The sequence below is a fragment of the Bos indicus x Bos taurus genome, chromosome 29 (assembly GCF_003369695.1).
Source record: "Bos indicus x Bos taurus breed Angus x Brahman F1 hybrid chromosome 29, Bos_hybrid_MaternalHap_v2.0, whole genome shotgun sequence".
In the NCBI taxonomy this organism is placed as follows: Eukaryota; Metazoa; Chordata; class Mammalia; order Artiodactyla; family Bovidae; genus Bos; species Bos indicus x Bos taurus.
Window position 1 is genome coordinate 44,992,398 of NC_040104.1, and position 16,898 is coordinate 45,009,295.

The 16,898-nt window shown below is 36.7% G+C and overlaps 1 protein-coding gene across 3 annotated transcripts in view; it reads right to left on the bottom strand.

The window, feature by feature from the left end:
- The window catches only part of NOX4 (NADPH oxidase 4), a 181,419-nt gene that overhangs the window by 99,435 nt on the left and 65,086 nt on the right, over positions 1 to 16,898 (bottom strand). For all 3 annotated transcript variants that reach the window (XM_027532138.1, XM_027532140.1, XM_027532139.1), the window contains 3 exons: positions 7,285 to 7,501; positions 4,582 to 4,746; positions 4,403 to 4,465 (listed from right to left, as the gene is read on the bottom strand). In XM_027532138.1, coding sequence (XP_027387939.1) covers positions 4,403 to 4,465; positions 4,582 to 4,746; positions 7,285 to 7,501 — 445 coding nt within the window. The remainder of the gene's footprint in view (positions 1 to 4,402; positions 4,466 to 4,581; positions 4,747 to 7,284; positions 7,502 to 16,898) is intronic.

Consider the following 16,898-nt stretch of genomic DNA (forward strand, 5'->3'; position numbering starts at 1 on the left):
GGCAGATTCTTTACCACCTGAGAAACAGGCATTAAACAAGTAATTTAATGGCACTAATTGCTGAAGAGAATATGCAGTGTCTTATAAGAGGAAAAGGTCAAGAGAATGTGTGGTATTTGGGGTGTGAATAAATGGAAGACACAATAATTGGTTCCCAGGGCAAAGAGATTAGTTTAGACAAAGAACTTAGAGTGAGAAAGTAAAAATGGGTTTAAAAAATGGATGAGTAAAATTTAATGGCACTATTTGTTAAAGAATGTTTGATAAACCATTAATGGGGTAAAAGACATTGTGAATTTTTAAGTGATTTTTGTAAGCACTATTTTCCAAACTATTTTAGGTCCTTTTCCCCTTGTTTTTCTTAGGGAATCTTCAGAGAACCATGTTCCTTTAAGAGAACCAAAGAAATGTCCTAGAAGCAGCAGAAAGAATAAGGAAAAATCTTGTCTTAATTGAAGAAAGTAAGAGAGAAGAAAAACTATGATGGATACAGAATCCCAGGCATCCACCCTTTTTGCCTCATCCAACACACTCTGATGGAGAAGGAAATGGTAACCCACTCCAATATTCTTGTCTGGGAAATCCCATGGATAGAAGAGCCTGGCGAGCTCTAGTCCATGGGGTCAGAAAGAGTCGGACAGGACTGAGCAGCTGAACTATAACAATAAAACTTTGAACCTTTTAGTCATATTTCTACACCTTGGGATTTCAAGGCTTCCTCATCCTTCACTATCTCCCAGAGTTTGCTCAAATTCATATCCATTGAGTTGGTGGTGCTACCTAACATCTCATCCTCTGCCACCGTCTTCTCCTCCCACCTTTAATATTTCCCAGTATTGGGGTCTTTTCCATTGAGTCAGTTCTTTGCAACAAGTGGCCAAAGTATTGAAGTTTCAGCTTCAGCTGAATGAATATTCCAATGAATATTCAGGACTGATTTCCTTTAGGATGGACTGGTTTGATCTCCCTGCTGTCCATGGGACTCTCAAGAGTCTTTTCTAGCACCACAGTTTGAAGGCATCAATTCTTCAGTGCTCAGTCTTCTATATGGTCCAACTCTCACATCCATACATGTCTACTGGAAAAACCAAAGCTTTGACTATGTGGACCTTTGTCAGTAATGTGATGTCTCTGCTTTTTAATATGCTGTCTAGGTTTGTCATAGCTTTGCTTCCAAAGAGAAAGTGTCTTTTCAATTTTATGGGTGCAGTCACAATTGGCAATGATTCTGGAGATCAACAAAAGAAAATCTGTCACTGTTTTTACTTTTCCCCCTTCTACTTGCCATGAAGTGATGGGACCAGATGCCATGATCTTCATTTTTTAAATGCTGAATTTTAAGCCAACTCTCCTGTTTCACCCTCATCAAGGGGCTCTTAATTCCTCTTCATTTTCTACCATTAGAGTGGTATCATATCTGAGGTTGTTGATATTTCTCCCAACTATCTTGATTCCAGCGTGTGATTCATCCAGTCCAGTTTTTTTCATGATGTACTCTGAATATAAGTTAAATAAACAGGATGACAATATACAGTCTTGATGTACTCTTTCCCAACTTGGAACTAGTCTGTTGTTCCATGTTCTGTTCTAACTGCTGCTTCTTGACCTGAATACAGGTTTTTTTAGGAAACAGGTAAGTTGGTCTGGCATTCCCATCTCTTTAAAAATTTTTCAGTTTTAACTGATCCACACAGTCAGAGGCTATTGTCAATGAAGCAGATGTAGATTTTTTCTGGAACTCCTTTCCTTTCTCTGTGATCCAAAAAATGTTTACAATTTGACTCTGGTTCCTCTGCCTTTTCTAAACTCAGCTTGTACACCACCAAGTTCTCAGTTCACATGCTGCTAAGACTAGCTTCAAGGATTTTGAGCTTTACCGTGCTGAAAGAAAGTGAAAGCATCAGTTGCTCAGTCTTGTCCAATTCTTTGTGGACCTATGGACTGTAGCCCTCCAGGCTCTTCTGTCCTTGAACGCAATTTGGTAATTGATAGAGTACAGTATGATAGTTTTAACATTCTTTGGCAGTGCTCTTCTTTAGAACTGGAATGAAAACTGACCTTTTCCAGTCCTGTGGCCACTGGTGAGTTTTCCACATTTGCTGACATATCGAGTGCAGCACTTCAACAGCATCATCTTTTAGGATTTCAAATAGCTCATCTAGAATTCTATTACTTCCACTAGCTTCATGCACAGTAATGCTTCCTAAGGTCCACTTGACTTCACACTCCAGGATGTAAGGTTCTAGGTAAGTGATCACACCATCATGGTTATCCAGGTCATTAAGACCTTTCTGTATAGTTCTCCTGTGTACTCTTGCTACCTCTGCTTAATACCTTTTGCTTCTGTTAGGTCCTTATCATTTCTGTCCTTTATCATGCCCATCCTTGCATGAAATGTTCCCTTGATATCTCTAGTTTTCTAGAAGAGATCTCTAAAAGAGAAAGTCTTTCCCATTCTGTTGTTTTCCTCTATTTCTTTGTTCATGTAAGAAGGCTTTCTTATCTCTCCTTCTATTCTCTGGGACTCTGTTTTCAGTTTGGTATACTTTTCCTTTACTTCCTTGCCTTTCACTTCTCTTCTTTCCTCAGCTATTTGTTAAGCCTCCTCAGACAACCACTTTGTCTTTTTGCATTTCTTTTTCTTTGGGATGGTTTTAGTCACTGGTTCCTGTTCAATAGTATGAACTTCCATGCACAGTTCTTCAGACGCTGTCTACCACATCTAATCCCTTGAGTCTACTCTTCATCTCCACTGCATAATCATAAGGGATTAGATAAATAACTCCTGCTTTTTCTTTAAACATTTGACACTTTCTCTTGGTTTGTGTTATTCCTTAAATACAAATATTTCTGGCCTAGCCATCCTCACAATTACATGCTCTCAAGGGGCAAATTCAAACTGCAAATAAAAATTATAAGACTTGCTAACATAAATTGACATGCTTGATAATTTTCACATTTCAGATTGTGTTCTATGTGCTTTATTTGTAGTAGTTCATCTGAACTCATAAGGTGTGTGTGAATAGCTACTGTTTTTATATAATATTACACTAAGAAATGAATGTACAAAAAAGATGAAGTAACTTGGCCAAGGTTTCCAAGTTTTCAACTTGAATAATACATTACATTTAACAGCGGTTCCAATAGGAGCTTTCCAGATCATGCTAGTGATTAAGAACTGTCTGCCAATGCAGGAGACATAAGAGACACAGGTTCTATCCTGGGTCGGGTAGATCTCCTGGATAGGGCATGGTAACCCACTCCAGTATTCTTGCCTGGAAAATCTCATGGACAGAGGGGCCTGGAGGGCTACAGTCCATGGGGTCACAAAGAGTTGGACACGACTGAAGTGACCTGCAGACAGCACAGCCAATTCCAGCAGAACTCCATCTCTAAACTTTAGCACGTCAACACGCTGTTTTCCTGGACCTCCCCCCATAATTTGTTCAATTCTAACATGTAAACACGTGGTCCCTGTCTCAGTTACTTTTGTTAGAAACTGAATAAAATCCTAACCTCCATCATCAATGGAAAATCTTAAATAAATTACATTGTGTTTCTACCGTGACATACAGTGATTAAAAATAATGAGGCATTTACAAATACATAACATGGAAAGTTGTCCATAATCTATTGGTGAGTGAAAAAAGAAAACTTTAAAACAAAGGATCCAGCAAATGAATGGCAGACACCCATATATGCCAAAGAATGTAAGAAAATATCTGTAAGACTTTGTCAAACTCAAGAACAGGACTTGGGAGAGGGGTAATGAGGAAAAGTTATGATGTGATCGTATATGCTTCTGAATTATTTACTTTTTTCATAATGGGCTCATGCCATTTGTATAAGGCAAAAAATAATATTAGGAAATGGGCTAACAATATTTGATGATACCATGATTTAGCTAGATTTCCCCGCATTATTTGTTCTATTTTATTTTTCTGACTTTATTTTCCTTTTCCTTCTCCATACACAGCCTAGATGCCAATTACACTGAGCTTTTTCTTTTCTAAACATTTTCTTATGCTTCCATCTCAACCCACAGTATTCTAGTTCCTTAAATTTAATTTCTCTAAAGAAAACCATGCACATTTTATAATTTGGTACATATTTTATAAAAAGAAGAGTCTAAATATTCAGGAAATTTTCTGCATTTTGAATCAAAAATATTTTATAAATTAAACATAATATTTCCTGAAGTTTAAATTTTAAGAAAATAATTAATGGTTACGAAGTTTCTGTCTAGCTAATTATATTTCTTGTAAAAAGATGGTTTACTTAAACATTAAGAATATTGTGACAGCCTTGAATGATTTTTAGAATGAGGTGGAGTGCATACACGCACAAAGAGAAAGATGCATTTCATTCGAAACATTAGAAAATCCAAAAACAAGTTTCTTACCATTGTGAGAGTAAATGGATGGTTTTCTAATGCAGACACACTGGGACAATGTAGAATAATATACTAAAAAACAACAAACAACTTTTAAATGACCAAGAAAGAAGTTCAAATATCTTAATAATGCTAATTTTGAAAAAACAGAATAAGGGTATTTTAAAAGTTGCTGGACACTGACTCACCTGGCCAGGTCTTGCTTTAAAATTTTCTTTGACCATTCGGATTTCCACGACATCTGACGGATGACTTGTGACTGAGATGATGGTGACTGGCTTGTTGCTCCGGATACACCTGTAAAGCCTTTCAGCACAATATAGGCACAAAGGTCCAGAAATCCAAAGCCAGGTCTAATGGAGAATTTTTGAAATACACTTTAAGAAATACTTGTGTTATAGGACTCTTTATATCCTGCCTCACTGCTTATTTGACACATTACAGTAATAATACAGCAATGATAATTTAATCTGTATTTGAAATAACAAAGTGTAAAGAAAAATGAGTAAAAAGCAACAGATGCTCACTGCAACTTACTGAAACAAGAGTAAAGTATAAAATAGAAGGGAAAGTAATGTCAGGACCCTACCCTATCCTATAATATTATAAATACTGAGTTGTAAAATCAGTTTATTGAATGCTTGATATTATCTGCTTGGGGCTGTGCTAAAATACATGCATTTTTTAAATATTCACAATAACTCTTTGAAGCAATTATTGTCAGCCTTAATTTTCTGATGAGGAAATTGTGGCTTAAATATGTAAATATACTCTGACCAACCTCTATAAACTAACATGTAGGAGAAAAAGAATACAAATCCAAATTACCTTGCCACTATCAAGGGTATAACTACCATTAACAGGTGGTTTATTGTTTCATATATCCTTCTGGGCCCACAAGAATATATGTTGTATATATACAATATCTTTCTCTAAAGGAAGAAGAAAGAGAAGTAAAAGCTCAAGTAAATCTGGAGTATTTTAGTAAAAAATGTACCAGTCAAATATTTGTTTCAAAAAATGAGAACCCTAGGTATTTTTAATGCACACAATATGCATGCATAATATACATATACAAAATGTATAACCAATGTAAAATATGTATATGCACATATTTTTAAGCATGGGCATACCACATGTGTTGTTCACAATTTACTTTTACATAATATAATATGAACAGAAGATACTATTTAGAATTTGGAAACCATGACAATTTTGCATGTATGCTGGAGGCATAACCCTGATCCCAGGATAAGTGCATAGCCTGTGTGGTCAACCTTTCTCCTACAACTACACACTTTATCTCCCTCAAAACTTGGAGGCCCCCAACCCAAATGTATTTTCATGGTCACCTTTTAAAACCTAATCTATAGAGTTATTCCAGAAGGTCCTTCTTCCTTCCATGCAAATCATGCCTGCTCCTCACATTTATTGGGTTGGCCAAAAAGTTTATTCAGATTTTTGCATTCCCATCTTATAGAAAAACCCAAACGAACTTTTTGGCCAACCCAACAGTTAGGAACTGTGTGCAGAGTAAGCATCACAGGACAACCTCTGCAACTTTGGGACAGTTGCTTAGCCTTTGGGCATCACACAAGTGAAATGGGACTCACAATACCTGCCTTCCCTAACATAAACCATTGTGTGAAGCCAGAAAAGCTCTGAAGATTGTAAAGCTTAAAAGAAATCTAGAGGACTGTTATTAATAAGAAAACAAGACTAGCACACTCATTCCAAAGGCATCTACAGATCACTATCTTTCGACTCCCCTTTCTTCTTAAAACAGACATTCAATTTCACTATTTCCCGACTTTCATTTGGTACAGACACAGAATACAGGGTGTAATATCCACGTGGGCAGCTCCCATGGCTACAAGGGAAGATTATGACTCTTACCAAACTACTAGTTGGCTATTTGGGGAAGAGGTTTCGTAAGAGCAAGGTAATTTGGTTTTGTATTCTTCTTCTCCTACATGTTAGTTTATAGAGGTTGGTCAGAGTATATTTACATATTTAAGCCACAATTTCCTCATCAGAAAATTAAGGCTGACAATAATTACTTCAAAGAGTTATTGTGCATATTAAAAAAAAATGCATATAATGTATTTTAGCACAGCCCCAAGCAGATAATGGCAACCCACTCCAGTATTCTTGCCTGGAAAATCCCATGGACGCAGAAGCCTGGTGGGCTATAGTCCATGGGGTCACAAAGAGTCAGACACGACTGAGCGACTTGACTTGACTTTGAAGCAGATAATATCAAGCATTCAATAAACTGATTTTACAACTCAGTATTTATAATATTATACATAATATTGTACCATAATAATATTATACCATAATTTCCTCATCAGAAAATTAAGGATGATGGTAATTGCTCCAAAGAGTTATTGTGAATATTAAAAAAGCATACAGTATATTTTAGCACAGCCCCTAGCAGATGATACTAAGCATTCAATAAATTTATTTTACAGCTTAGTGTTCATAATATTATACATAATATTACACTATACTGTAATAATTATTACTAGTAATACTAGTTTTTTCACTATTATTGTTCTTATTCAACCTACTTTTCTCAATGCATAAGGAACATATCTTTGCCACCTTTCTTATGGCAAGCATCAGTGCCACAATTTGCAAAGATCATATGATGAGTTAAACAGGAATTTTCTATATTCTGTAATATCATAGGTCTATCTCATTGAACAGTAGGCTGGCTATTATGTAATAACACGTACTAATTTGCTACTGAAACAGCCTGAAACCTTCTCTTCTGGAGGAATAACTGCTGTATTACCTTCAAAAACATGTTTAAATGCAATGTTGATCAATTTTTTATAGGAACATGGACTTTGCAGAGATCAGTAAAGACACAGGACTAATCTGACCTGTGGAAAATTAGCTTGGAACCTGGGCTCTTCCATACAAATCTTCACAAATGTGTTCTGGGTAAGTTCATCAGGCTTTGAAAATCCTCCAGGAAAAGATTCGTGAAAATGTTCTGAGAGATGCTCTGGTAAATGAGTATTCTGGTAGTGGGTTCCATTAAGATTAATGCAGCCAGGAGGGTGGGTATCTAAATTAGTTTGATACTTCAGCAGCCCTCTAAAATTCATAAAAAAATAAAAACAAAGAGATAAAAAGGAAATTGAAATCACAGTCACAATATAATAAAATAACCTTTTTTTCTTGTTGACTTCCACATACCATTTATTCAAGAAGTGCTTCTCATATGTCTTACATAACAGTAATTGAGAAATCTTAAAAATCTTAACAAATTCATTACTGTGGAACTAAATTTAAAAATTTGGCCCTCCCCCAAAATATACCATATGAACAGAAGATACTATATAGAATTTGGAAACCATGACAATTCTGCATGTATGCTGGAGGCATAACCCTGATCCATAAATCCATGGTAGGGAAGAGGCATGCAATCTTTCCAAATATTCTTGAATTTGACAGCTTTTATTTCAAGTCTATTAAGCATTTATACAATCACATAGAAGTTTTCACTTCAATAAACACTATAATATGAGTACTTTCACTATAATTTCAAACACAAATGGAAAAGTACAGGGTTCACATTTGATTTGGCTAAGACGAGACAAAACAAGCCTTGCTGATTCACAGAGAAATGTTAAACAAACACGATAACAGAAACTGGAAACGTGCATCTCCTATGGTCCGAAAAAAATTAATACACTCCATAAGACCCTAAACCTGTGTACTTTTCAATTTCTCCATAAACAAGAACCACAGTAAAGGCCCACAATAATGAATCAGGAAGGAAAACCTAAAACCCTAAAATCCCATTCTGATTATTTCATATTTTGTGAGATTTAAGATAAGTCTTCAACTTTCTCTGTTCTGTATTTTTTATCAAAAGGAGTTAAGTAAGATCTACTTCATAGGGATAGCGCATCAAATCATAGATTTATATGAGTTTTTTTTCTTTTGCATAAGTAAATCTTGAAGAAAAAACTAAGACTTTGAAAAGCATTGAAATGTTTATTTTAATTTTGAAAATATTAAAATTTTAGTTTCCAAAATTCTTTTTCTTGGTTGGCTACGAGTGTTTTAAAATTGCCCTTCATGCTAACCCTAACCCTAAACTTTCATGTTTTAAATTACCCAAATAATTTTAGTATATTTAAAAAGTACATCTTTAAGTTTACCACAGCTACAATAATTATGTAAATGATTTTCACAAAGATAATATTTTAAAACAACAAAGACTATAACAAGAATAATGGTATGAAATAGATCTAACATATGAGAGTTAGGAAAGCAATGACTTAAGTCTTTGGTGGAATGTACCATCTACTCAACTTGGTCATTCTCTCATTTTCTCCTGATGCTTATGCTCAATTCCCTTTCACTTTTCATTTTATTTTACTTTCTTCCCATAACTAATCATCAGAGAACACACAGTACATGTAATGAGCTTCTAGGTAGTGAATTACATTACATAATATCCAGGGTAGGCCACACACACATTTTTTTGAAGTAATGTAAATATGGTCTAAGTATGGAAGAAATTAGGAGAAGGCAATGGCACCCCATTCCAGTACTCTTGCCTGGAAAATCCCAAGGGCAGAGGAGCCTGGTAGGCTCCAGTCCATGGGGTTGCTAGGAGTGGGGCACGACTGAGCGACTTCACTTTCACTTTTCACTTTCATGTATGGGAGAAGGAAATGGCAACCCACTCCAGTGTTCTTGCCTGGAGAATCCCAGGGATGGAGGAGCCTGGTGGGCTGCCATCTGTGGGGTCGCACAGAGTCAGACACAACTGAAGTGACTTAGCAGTAGCAGCATGGAAGAAATGCACAGATATTGTACAAGTATGAGAGAAGTATGTAATTCTTTATAAAATTCTAGTCACATAATACAATTGCTGTGCCATTCTACTTAGAAAATCTGATAATTTGGTACAGCTTTGATTACAAGTAATGAGTTACCCAAACTTGCTGCTCCTACTGACTACCCTGAGGGTAGTGGCTGACAGGCAGACAGGCCAAAAACCTGGAGCAGTTTTTCTATTGGCCATAAATTGAACAAACTGGGATAATGCAACTGGCATGATCCTACATGGTGCTACCAAGTTCAAGAAATACTCAAACCTGGCTCCTAACCCTTCAGAAACTTAAGATCCACTTTAGAAGGTATCTTTAGAGAAGCTAAACATAACTCAGACCACAGATGATGACTTGATTGGAATGATTTAATGACAGCTTAGTAATGTATAGTAAGTATGAGGTCCAGACCAAAACAATTTATATTCATTTCATATTATCCTCACAACTACTGTAAATAGGAATAACTATTTATCAATTAAGAAACTATTTTAACAGATTAAGTAATATCACAGCAAGTAAGTGGCAGAGCTAAGATTTGAACCCAGGTTTGACTCAAATTCTATGGCTCTTCACCTCTTACTATACAGCATGCTAACTCACTGGATCACTAGATCCTCAAAACTTTCATTCGAAAAAGATAAAGGATGGACAGATCAATATTTACTAAGAAAGTATGTCAGAAAATTTGTAAACATCTATTTCCTACTTGAGTTTCTCTGGTGGCTCAGTGGCAAAGAACCCGCCTGCCAATGCAGGAGACACGGGTCAGATCTCTGGGTTGGGAGGATCCCTTGAAGGAAATGGAAACTCACTCCAGTATTCTTGCTTGGAGAATCCCATGAACAGAGGAGCCTGGTGGGCTAAAGTTCACAGGGTCGTAAAAGAGTCAGACACGACTTAGTGACTACATAACTAACATAACTAAATAACTAAACAACAATAACAACGAATTTCCCACTTAAACTTCAAAATGACATACAAGGTGTTTTTATTCCCATTTTACAGATGAGAAACCCATATTGTGCAGGTAAGAGATTCAGTCAGTAGTAGTCAAAGCATGGGGCTTCCCTGGTGGCTCAGATGGTAAAGAATCTGCCTGCAATGCAAGAGACCTGGGTTCAATTCCTGGGTTGGGAGGATCCCTTGGAGAAAGGAATGGCATGGTATTCAGAAACTTGATCTCCCTCATTCCAAAAACCTATGTCACACAAAGAAAATAAGTAGGTTAAAGAAGGAGACATCCAAGAAAGGGGTTCAATATGAACAAAAGCCTGGAAATTAGGTCAGATAGAGTGTCGTGTGTCTGTGTGTGTGTGTGTAAGAGACAGAGAAAGTGAGAGAAAAAGAGAGAGAGAAAGAGAGAGAGAAGGGGCTGCTGAACATCAGGCAAAGGAATGTAATTTATTCCTTCTCCTAAATCATACAGCATTCAGGTTGGAAATTACCCCATGTACAAATGGTCCTTATTAGGATAAATGTTGTTGCCATGCAGTACAAATCTTCAGTTCAGTTCAGTTCAGTCGCTCAGTTGTATCCAACTCTTTGCTACCCCATGAACCACAGCACGCCAGGCCTCCCTGTCCATCACCTACTCCTGGAGTCCACCCAAACCCATGTCCATCGAGTCGGTGATGCCATCCAACCATCTCATCTTCTGTCTTCCCTTTCTCCTCCTGCCCTCAATCTTTCCCAGCATCACAAATCTTCAGACCAGTCCAATCAAATAAACAATGTTGTTCCTGGTACATAAAGTAGCACAAAATTTTCTAAAATCCCTTTTACTTTGGAGAGCTTTATGTTATTTTAAGCTGTTCTCAAGTTTAATGGCATAGGTTACCTATGTCTATGCCCATTAAAGTGGTATTTTCTTTGTCTCAGAATATAATTATTGTCATTGAAGGAACACATACTAAAGAAAAAAGATCTACAGACAGACAATGATAAACAAACAAAAATTACCATTCATCAGAAAAAAAATCAAGCACAGAATCTTGGGGTTTTTGTATAAACTGTGTGTATTAGTCACTCAGAGGTGTCTGACTCTATGCGACCCCATGGACTGTAGCCCACCAGGCTCCTCTGTCCATGGAATTCTCCAGGCAAGAATACTGGAGTGGGTACCCATTCCCTTTTCCAGGGGATCTTCCTGATCCAGGGATTGAACCTGGGTCTTCTGCATTGCAGGCAGATTTTTTACCATCTGAGCTACCAAGGAAGCCCTTTGTATAAATTAGGTGGTAAAGATACTGAGGAGTTCAAAAGGTAGGACAGTGGCAGGTTTTGAACTTAGTATCAAAAGGAGAGGTAGTACATGCCAGACAGGTGCTTGCTGCTTTACTATTTAATCTATTTCCACAAACTTCATAATACATGTATGTGGTACAGATGACTGGCCTCAAAGGAAATTTAAAAAAATAGGGGATAGAGGTATACATATAGCTAACTCACTTTGCTGTACAGCAGAAACTAACATAACATTGTAAAGTAACTATATTCCAATAAAAATAAGAATAAAAAAAGATCAGTCTCCTCATCTTAGAATGAGTGAAAACATTCAGAGCTGTTAGGTAATCTGCCCAAGACCACACTGTCAGTCAGTGGTCAAGTCAGACAAAGGCCATGCTCTTCCCGTGTACCAGGCTTGCTCTCCCTGCAGAATTTGCATTCTGCTTATGAACAATTCTCTGAAATCAAAGGCCTAAGTATGCAAAGAATACAATTTTATGGCTCTACATGACTGTATATATCTAAAAAAAGGAAGTAGTATATTTCTAGCTAGCCAATAATTTTATGTTATTTTTAAAGTTCAATGAAGTGCAATAAACTTACCTTTTCATTGTATTAGTGAAAAACGAGTGTTCATTTCTTTGGTACTGGTGCAGAACTACGGGATAGTGCAGACAGCTAAGGCAGTTGGTGATGGACAGGGATGCCTGGCGTGCTGCAGTCCATGGGGTCACAGAGAGTTGGACACAACTGAGCAACTGAACTGAACTGAAGTGCAGAAATTCTTAGAACATGCAACCTTAAATAAAACATCTCTTTAAAAATATATTTCAAGCTCCTAAAATACTTTCACTCTGAAGAATTTTGAATTTTGTGGTTGTTCAGTCGCCAAATTGTGTCCCACTCTCTACAACCCCATGACTGCAGCACACCAGGCTTCCCTGTCCTTCATCTCCTGGAGTTTGCTCAAATCCACGTCCAGTGAGTCAGAGATACCATCAAACTACTTCATTCTCTGTTGACCCCTTCTCCTCCTGCCCTCAATCTTTCGCAACACCAAGGTCGTTTCCAGAAAGTCAGCTTTTCATATCAGGTGAATATTGAATAGTAATGCACATTAAATATTATAGACATGGGATTGATAGATAAAATCAAATATAATCTTTTAATCTAATTACTTCAGTGTGACAACATTTGTTAAAACTGAGTTCCATATGTGGTCTCGATGATTTATTTGAGTCCCTAGTACCTATACGTATTTCAGCAGACCTAATATACCTGCCTTTCTTTAGAGTTTAATGCAATAACAAAGCTCATTTGAAGTAATGCTTTAAAAAATGCACAGCTCTCCTCTGTACCTGCCAAGTAATCCTGATCTTCCTCATTGCCCTACCTCCCCACTGAGATATACCTATTTCACACTGATTATTATTTAAGTTTTGGGACTGATTAATTTAAATGATATAGCCTCTGCCTTCAAGAAGCTTACAGTTTGGTGCACTGCCACCCGAAAGCACTTTATGTGATGGTGGAAATGATCTAAATCTGTGTTGTCCAGCCATGGGCTACTTGTAGCTGTTGAAATGTGGTAGTACAGGCAAAAATTGAATTTATCATATTATTTCACTCTAATTAATCTAAACTGAATAGCCATTCCACAAATTTAATGGGTATAATTAGATATGAAAGCAAGAACAGCAACAAAAATCCAAAATCAGTAATGCTATATAGATGTGTAATGACCTCTAAAGAATATACAGAGATGATGAACTCTGATTATGACATTCTGGAAAGGGCTTTGTGGGATAAGCAACTGAAGGAAATGGAGATCCCAGTGTAACAGGATAGGGAAATGAATTCCAATATGAGAGACTACAATGAACAAAATATACTGTTTATGCCCAAACTAGTAGAAGGGCTAATATCTTGTGCATTATATATTTCCCTTATAACCATACTCATTGCCAAATCTCTTCAACTCTCCAGCAAGTTTCTTTCATGTTTTGAGTCTTCAATGTATTTCTAGCGAATTAATTTTTCAAAGCAAATAATAACTACACAATTTTTTAAATATGGCAAGTGCATCTCAAAGTTAAAAGGAACACTCTTATATTGTTGTATCTCTTAAAATTAAATGAAAAATCATTTGAAAATGAAAAAGGAAAGAAAAAGATGTTAGTCAATTGGAAGCAGAAAGTCTTGCCAAGTTAAGACAGGGTACAGTAGGGGATGGAGGTACACAGACTATGGGAATAAGAATGCTTATTACTAATTTTTTGGGGGGTATTATGTTCCAAAAGAGAGATTTTTAAGTATATGTGGGAATGTCTAGTGTTCTTCAATCATGAGAAATCAAGGATTTTATGGTTTATCAAAATATGTGGTTGTAGACACAATTGTTTTTGCACTCATAAGGATTTCAAGCTGCACTTTCAACACTCAACAGCGTTTCCACAAAACAGGTTTCCTTCTATTTTTCCATTTTGCCTCAAGAAATACTTCAGTTATACTACTAACTTTTTAATGCCTGGTTGTGACAAAGTCATTGAAAGTAATATGGTACACAGAATAAATCTTTACCAGATTAAAACACAGAACTCACAAGAACATTTTCTAGTAAAAGTTAAATACTACAAAACACCGTGCCTGCCCAAAGGAGTGTCACAAAATCATCTCTACTTTAATTGCAAGTTACAAATTTCTAACAAAGGCAGTGTAGCTTATGAGACCTTTATGTTTTTAATGATTTTAATCCTTTTTTAAAGTAGAGGAAAAAGTCCCACAAGGAATGTATTTTTTACCTAGTATTCTATAACATACAAAATGCTCCTTTTCTTTATAGAAAACAATATAATACCTAATTACTGGCCGTTCTTTTCACTTTGCTTCAAGTACAAAAAACAAAAAGCTTAAGAAAATAACAAAATACACCCAAATTCAATATTTCAAAACCCACTGGAATTCGCTGGATTCTGTGGAATCTACTAGAATGTACACTACTTAAGATCAAAGATTTGTCTTGTGTTTAAAACAGGGCCTGTAATTCATAATGTGTTAATAAATATTCATTGAATGGATTAATAAATTCCTGAAGTATATAAACAATTTTTGTTCTGTCTGTTGAAACTTTTGATTAAGGAGTCATCTGGTTTTAACAGAGACATTAGTTTGAACTCGTTCTGACTTCAATAAAGATGTCTAGACTTTCACAAATGGCATTTAGTAAAATAAACCATGTGTGTACACTCACCTTTGCAAGGAACAGCACTAAATTAGTCTACAACTAAGAGTATCCCTCTTCACCCTTGAGTACTGTGAAGTCCAACCTGAGATCTCAGTCCTGCCCTGAACTGAGTCCATCCTAACCTAAGTCATCAAGAAAGTCAAGCCTATCTCAGCATCCTCTGAAGGTAGAGTGCTTTTCTAAGCTAAGTACCCAGTACATCTCAGGTAAACTGTAAATGTCTGGATATTCACCCAACCAAAGCTTCTACTCTCAGCCTCACTTTGTCTGGTCTAGCCAGCTTCTGGCTAGAAACTTGCCTTTGCATTCTTTCCTGGGCTCCTGCTTTGGATGCCTGAATGTATTTGCATCCTTCAGCTTGACTGGAGCAACAAAATGGATGTATGACACCTGTGGTCTCAAGGGCTCCTACTCTGAGAGTGGCTGCTGTTGCTGCTAAGTCGCTTCAGTCGTGTCGGACTCTGTGCGACCCCATAGATGGCAGCCCACCAAGGTTCCCCCGTCCCTGGGATTCTCCAGGCAAGAACACTGGAATGGGTTGCCATTTCCTTCTCCAATGCATGAAAGTGAAATGTGAAAGTGAAGTCGCTCAGTCATGTCCAACTCTTAGGGACCCCATGGACTGCAGCCTACCAGGCTCCTCTGTCCATGAGATTTTCCAGGCAAGAGTACTGGAGTGGGTTGCCATTGCCTTCTCCAACTCTTAGAGACACATTGTAATTGATTAAGTGCTCTGTCGCCATCATCTTCAAATGCTTAGCAATTTATTATCAAAGGGCCCTGCATTTTCATTTTGTAGTAAGCCCTGGAATTAGGTATCCTGCCACAGACTCTGTGTGGCTGGCAAAACAAAGCCTTGGAATCTAAGGACCTAGGACCGAAATTTAAACCTTCCTTAAGTGTGCAAGTAAAATAGGTCATTCTAATAAGCTTCCTCAGCTGAAAGAGAGATAGTACCTGTTATCCTCTACTTAACAGGTTTATAAAGGAAAGGACTTTGATCTCTTGGGAAGGAAAAAATATGTTAGCATCTAATATTTGTTAATATTTCCTCTGCTTTCAGGCTTTATTAAAATGGCAGCATGGGATAAAAGGATTATTCCACATTTCAGAAAAACACTGATGTACTGGAAACATTGCTTATAATAAATTTAGCCCTTGTTCCTTCTCCTTCCTCTCCAAACTTCTTACCCTGTACCTCCAGCCAGAACCATTTGTTATTATAAATAAGGCCCTAGGAGAAAAACCTAGGTTAAAATTACATGAGAAAGTATTCAGTCTGAAGTTCACGATTTCTATCCTCAAAATGGGGAGAAAGTAAACTCACAGTTTAGAAGATTAAAAATTCATTAATAAGTATAGCTTGTAGTATAAATTGAGCTTCCCTGGTGGCTCAGTGGTAAAGAATCCACCTGTCAGTGTTGGAAATGTGGGTTTAACCCCTCGGTCAGGAAAATCCCCTGGGGAAGGGCATGGGAACCCACTCTAGTACTCTCGTCTGGAGAATCCCATGGACAGAGGAGCCTGGCAGGATACAGTTCAGGGGTCGCAAAGAGTCAGAAACAACTGAGCATGCCACACGCACACACACACACAGTAAAAATCAATTTATGTACATGAAAATGTCTTGTATATATTACTTACATATATCTATATATGTGGTATCCTTATGACAGAAAATACCCCATAATCTCAATCCCCACACCTACCTGGCTTTCACGATAAAATATCAACAAATAGAAATAAATCATAAGACTTTAGTTAGGAATTATTACATAAAAAATCATTTTTACCTAAGAATGAAAATAAATCCTGTGAATAGGAAATTAGAAATGAGAAAAATACACACATATTTAAAGGTCATAGTTGTATAGAACATTATATTTATTAACATACGGAAAACATAAAAATATTATGGAAGGGGACTTTGGATTGTATATAACAAAGACTTACTTTCTCAGGAATTTTACTCACACTATATATTTAAGTGAAAAATTAAAAACCAAAAAGTGAAGGAAGACAAAGAGATGAAAATTTTTCTCCCATGATCCAAAGAATTTTTAGCCACAGAGGCACACAAAATCTCCAATAAAAATATGCCAGTCTACAATACAACCAAAATAGTCAAGACTTCAAAGTTAATTCCTTTGGCACATGAATTGATATTCTAGTT